This window comes from Elephantulus edwardii, unplaced genomic scaffold, assembly GCF_000299155.1.
Source record: "Elephantulus edwardii isolate Elephantulus edwardi_28Jun2011 unplaced genomic scaffold, EleEdw1.0 scaffold00017, whole genome shotgun sequence".
NCBI classification, from domain to species: domain Eukaryota; kingdom Metazoa; phylum Chordata; class Mammalia; order Macroscelidea; family Macroscelididae; genus Elephantulus; species Elephantulus edwardii.
This window is the reverse complement of record NW_006399767.1, coordinates 28,482,239-28,488,238: the sequence shown is the minus strand read 5'-3', so window position 1 is coordinate 28,488,238 and position 6,000 is coordinate 28,482,239. Positions and strand designations below refer to the sequence as shown.

The 6,000-nt window shown below is 46.6% G+C and overlaps 1 protein-coding gene across 1 annotated transcript in view; it reads left to right on the top strand.

The window, feature by feature from the left end:
- Window positions 1-6,000, top strand: part of ITPR3 (inositol 1,4,5-trisphosphate receptor, type 3) — an 89,517-nt gene that overhangs the window by 43,278 nt on the left and 40,239 nt on the right. The window contains exon 3 of the mRNA XM_006882082.1: window positions 5,256-5,377. Coding sequence (XP_006882144.1) covers window positions 5,256-5,377 — 122 coding nt within the window. The remainder of the gene's footprint in view (window positions 1-5,255; window positions 5,378-6,000) is intronic.

The following is a 6,000-nucleotide window of genomic DNA, read 5'->3' as shown; positions in this document are numbered from 1 at the left end:
CAGGATAGGACAGGGTTCAGAGCTGTTGTACACAGGGTCACTGAATCACAGGCAACTTGATGGCACATAACAACAACAACATGACACCTAGGCTCTTCTTTATCCTCTTTTTGCTATTATATGCTGTCAGATTCGAGCTGACGCTTCAGAAGATTTTCAGAGGATGTAAGTCACAAAGGAGAAGTTTGCCAGTCTTTCTCCTGTGGAGCAGCTGGTAGACTCAACCCAAGTGCCTTTGGATTGGCAGCACAGCTATTTATCACTAAGCCACCACAGCTCCCTTATCCTCTGTTTGTTGTTGTTGTTAAGTGCTGTCAAGTCCTAGTGACCCTATGAATGAAAGTCCTCGACACTTGCATGCGTGACTTTCATCCTTTCTCCAGGTTCATAGGGTTTCTGGAGGCAAGCTATTTATGGAAGTGGATGCCACTCCTGCTTCCAAGCTTGTTTTAGCCGGGAGCACCACCAAACACTGTCCACCGTGGGTAACCATAATCACATTTGACACATGAGTGTCACAGTGTTCAGCACAGCGACCACAAATTACCTCTGTATGGCAAGTGGACACACCAGGGCTATACGACCTAGAAGAATGTTTAGACTCCTTAAATCCCTTCCCATTTCTTGCTATTCCCTCCACTTGCATTGGACATCCTTCTTCCTTCTTTTGAGGTTAATTCTAAGCCTCACTTCCTTTTACTGTGGGAGTCAATTCTAGATTCATGTATTTACCAGGCAGCTAAGCCCTGAGCTGGGGACAGGGCCCTGCTGCCTGCTGCTCAGAGACTGTTGAGGGAGGACAAAAACAAATGGGTTAGTCCAACAGACCCAGAGCTTCACAGTATGAATAAAATTGCATACTTAATAAATATTCCCATGTACATATTTCTTTAATATAAAATTGGAAAGTCTAGTCCCAGGGCTGAGTCAGGGGGAGGGAATTATACCGTATAATGCTCTAGTTTGACAAAAAGGAGATACAAAAGGAAAACAGCTTACAACAAAATACCACATATTTTAAAAGTAAAGGTTAGGCACAACTAGTAGACTGAAGGAAGCAGCTCTGTTTTACCGGAATCATAGTGAACACAATAGCCCCAGATGCTGCTGCGTCTGTGGATGGTTGTGAGAAAATGTATTTTCTCTCCAGACAGCTTTGGTAAAGTTTGAACAAAACAAATTACAGTCTTTCTTCAGTTTTCTTTTTTTTCCCACCACAGGTTTGTTGTAGTGAAGTAATATATAACAAAACATTTGCCATTCAATCATATTTATATGTATAAGTGTTTTAATCTCCCTTATTTCTCCTGATAGCTTAGTGGTAAGGAGTTAGTCTGCTAACCCAAAGGCACATGGTTCAAATCCAAGAGCTGCTCTGCTGGAGAAAGACTGCCAGTCACCTCCTGAGCAATTTACAACCTCAGAAAACCCGCTAGAGAGGGTCAGCTGTGAGTTGGGGTTTGGTTCCAATTTGACAGTATGTCACAACAGAAGCACAGTATCTTTTTTTATTTATTTGTGTGTGTGTGTGTGTGTCTGTGTGTCTGTGTGTGTCTGTGTACCATCAAATCAGATCTGCCTGGTACAGGAGAAGATTGTCCCTCCTTCCCCGGCAGAGCATCTGGTGGATTTGAACCATGCTCCTCTGGGATTGCAGTGCAGCTTCTTGCCACTAGGCCACCAGAGCTCCCCAGAAACACAGTATCTTTTTTTTTTAAATTTTTTTTTTAGAAACACAGTATCTTAAGCAATAGCTTCCCATATCATCCTCCTCCATACCCTTGGTAGTTACAATAAAATTCCGTCTCTCTGCACTTTGGTCTCACATACTTTTGCCATGTTGTCAGGAGGGGCCAGACCTTGGAAGAAGATAGCGTGCTGGGGAAGACCCTCAATAAGATTGATTGACACAGGGACTGTAACAGTGGGCTCGAGTATATCTATCAGAGACGGTGAGGACCACGCAGGATAGGGTACCGTTCAGCTCTGTTGTTCATAGCAGTACTCTGAGTCACAGACACCTTGATGGCATCTAAGTGCATGGAATCATCAGTGGTTGTCCTTTCATATCTTAATTCACTCAGCATAATGCTTTCAGGTTTCTGTTTTCTTTTGAATTGGTAACACTCTATTGTACACATAGCCCACAAAAGTTTATCCATGCATCTGCTGATAGACACTAATGTTGCAGTACACATTGGTGTACAGCTGTGAGTGTGAGTCCTTGCCTTCTTTAGGTCTCTGGTATATACTTGGAGTGTAATGGCTGGCCGAATGGTGATTCAGTGTTCAGCTTTCTGAGGAACTGATAAACTGTTTCTTACATTTTTTACTGCATCATTTACATTCCCCCAAGTACGAGGGCTCTGATTTCTTCACATTATTACCAACACTTGTTATTTCTGTTTTTCTGGTAATAGCTACCCTAGGGGCCCTGATGGCACAGTGGTTAAGCCTTTGGGTACTAGCCAAAAGATTAGCGGTTCAAACCCATCAGCAGCTCTGTAGGAGAAAGATGTGGCAGTCTGCTCTTGAGAAGATCATAGCCTTGAAAACCCTATTGAACAATTCAAATCTGCCCCATTTGGGCCACTGTGAGTTGAAATTGACTCAATGGCAATGAAATTTTGGAGCTTCTAAGTGGGGGTGAAATGCTGTCTCATTGTGGTTTTCATTTGCATTTTCCTAGTAACTAATAAGGGAGCTCTGGTGGCCTAGTGGCAAGGAGCTGGACTGCAATCCTGAAGGCACATGGTTTGAGCCCACCAGCTGCTCAATGGGACAAGGATGGGCAATCTCCTCCGATGCTGTTAATTGCCTCTGAAAACCCACTGGAGGGTCAGCTATGGATCGGTTCTGACTGTATGGTACACAACAATATAAAAAACTAATAACATTGAGCATCTTTTCATGTGCTTATCAACCGTGTATCTTTGGAGAAGTATCTGTTCATATCGTGTAACTGGTGGGTTTTTTCCCACTTGGGTTGTTTGTCTTTCTGCTTTGTTCTTTCACTTAATACTGGAGTTGCATGCCCAGGAAAGGTCAATGTTTACTACATTCAAGCAAAAAAATACTGTGTGTTTAAGCATGACACTCTGGGCTCAGAGCTTGTCAGCTGGTTTTTCACCTGCCAGTGTGTAGAGCAAGACATCCTTCTATCAGCAGGATGTTGGATGACAATTCTAAATGCTGGCTGTGACCTCCATCACTGGGGCAAAGTGCCCCCACTTCTTTCTAGAGTCCCCTCTGGTCTGACTTCATTTCCCCCATTCCCACTGGGAACCTCTAAACTCCTAACAAGGTATGAAATGACTGTGCACTGATGTGCAAGAGAACTTTGTTATCCCTGACTGGAGAGACAGGAGGACTTTCTGGAGGTGGCGACACCTCATCTGCATCTTGAGGGCTGGGCAGAGCCCTGCAAATGTATACATTCTCTAGCATCAGAACTCCCCATCTCACCAGGTGATGCTCACTGACTGGGATGGAGCAGGTGGGTGGGGCAGTGGGGCAGTCTTTGGTGGCCAGGGAACTCACTTCCTCTCAGTGCTTCCCTAGTAACCCCTCCTGTTATTTCACCATGACCCAGACTACTCAATTCTCCTTCCCTCACACTTTACAATAGATATTTGCAATGCCTGCTTCCTTTTGATAAGTAGAAAAATCTGACATCTTTTCTGGAATTTGGAATAATGAAAACTGTGTGTGTGTGTGTTTGGTCTGCTTTTTTAGCATAACATTGTAATAGTGGTCTTGTTCCTGCTCCCTGGAATTTTGATAGGCTGTGTCGGCATTGAGGTTCTCTGGAAGCAGAGCCAAAGGTGGGAATTCGTGTGTGAGAGCGTTATTGAGGAGGAGTCTCAGGAGAGACCATGTAGGGGAAAAGCAGCCACATGAGGAGCTGGTTTCAGGAGCCTCTGATGCCACAGGGAGCTGTGGAATGTGAATTGCACCGCAAACGATGCCCTCCAGAGGCTGGGCTGTGACATGTCTACACCAGTCATTGGATGTGGGCTGCCCCTTTGAGATTATTATTGTTATTAGGTGCTGTCGAGTTGACCATGACTCACAGCGATCCTATGAACAATAGATCTGAACCCTGCCTTATCATGCGTCATGCCTGAACCCCTTGTTGGCACTGTGTCAACAGTCCATTTGATTGAAGGTCTTTCTTTCTCTGGCCCTCTACTTTACACCTTTTGTAACTTCCCAGGCATCTCTGGGGAGGATGGTTTCCTCTGGCAAAGGCAGTCATCCAAAAGAGGATGCAGGTGTGAGCTGTCAGCAGCCAGTGCCCACAGTGGCTGTGCACAGACAGAGCACAGGGTCAGGGTTACAACTACTGGTTCTTGTCTGGTTGGCCCTAAATTATGGTGACTTCATGTGTGTCAGAGTAAGACTTTGCTCTGTAAGGTTTTTCAAGGGATGATTTTGCAGATGAATGTCACCAGGCCTTTCTTCTGAGGCACCCCTGGGTAGAGTCAAATCACTAATTCATATTAGTATTCAAGTGTACTTGTTATAACATAGACCTAGGTTGGCCTAATGGACAGAAAGTTATGCTACCAAGCCCAAGATGGGTGATTTTAATCTGCGGCCCTCAGGCCTGGTTTAAATTGGTTTTTGTCAAACATTCTTCTAGGTGGTATAGCACTGGTCTGTGCATTGCTGTACAGAGATAACTCGTGGTTGCTGTGATGCTAAACACTGTGACACTGATGTGCCAGATGTGATAATAGTTACCCATGGTGGACAGTGTTTTGTGGAGCTTCCCGATTAAAACAAACTTGGAAGCAGGAGCGGCATCCACTTCCAAAATGGCTTGCCTCGGGAAACTCTACGAGCAGTGCTCAGGTCTTTCGTTCATAGGGTCACTATGAGTCGTCTATGACTTGGTGGCACCTAACAACAACAACAATAGCAACAACAACATTCGAGTGTGCTAATTGTTGTCAACAACCAGGCCTCAATAGTGTGTGGTACACCCCTGTGGGGAAGAGGTGCATGGCCGCCTCCCAGTTGAGACCCACTGCTCTTAATTATGTTTCTCAATATTCGACTCAGCATAATTCAGCCTCCTCCATATTCAGTGGGGTTCTCCTGACGGAGAGGGCTGAGGATTAGAGGAGCGGAAGTGGGATCCGTTGAGGTCTAGGCTTTGGGAGAGAAGAGCTTCAGACTGAGATTTTCCTGGGGGTGCCCTGACACCCCCATGACCTGCTCTCCCTCCCTCCGTCCTGCCCCACCACTAGACTGTCTGTTCAAGGTGTGTCCCATGAACCGCTACTCGGCCCAGAAGCAGTACTGGAAGGCCAAGCAGACCAAGCAGGACAAGGAGAAGATCGCCGACGTGGTGCTGCTGCAGAAGTTGCAGGTGTGTGTGTGTGTGTGTGTGTGTGTGTGTGCGCGCACGCGCTCACGTTTGTGCAGATGTCACCTGTACATATGAGTGTGAGACCTCAGTGCCCATGCAGGGCCATTGCCCTTCAAAGCCAGAAGGGACCCAAGAGGCCCCATTTTGGTGAGATGGGCGTGGTGAGGGTTTAGGGGGTGTGCCGGGGTGTCAGGAGGCAGAGCGGACTTGAGGTCTTGTTGGTATGGGGATAGGGAAGTGGGTGGGGGTGAGGGATTTGGCTCGCTGAGACGCCCCTCCCCACTCTGGACCTCAGTTTCCACATCCGTGTTGTTGTTGGTTGCTGTGGATTGATTCTAACCCACTGTAATCCCAGCTGTGTCTAGTAGAACTGCTCATAGATCTCTAAGCCTGTGACCTTTAGAAGCAAATCGCCAGGCCTGTCTTCCAAGGTGCCTCTGGGTGGGCTAACTACCAGCCTTTCAGCTAGTAATCTAGCTCACTTAATCCTCTGTGCGACCCAGGGTCTCCTCATCAGTAGTGGGAGGGAACGGGCTAGATGGTCTTCAGGACCCGCTCTGGGTGCAGCGCTGGGCTAGGGTGGGGCTCTGAGAGGTCCTGGTGCCTGGCATGTGACTGTGTGT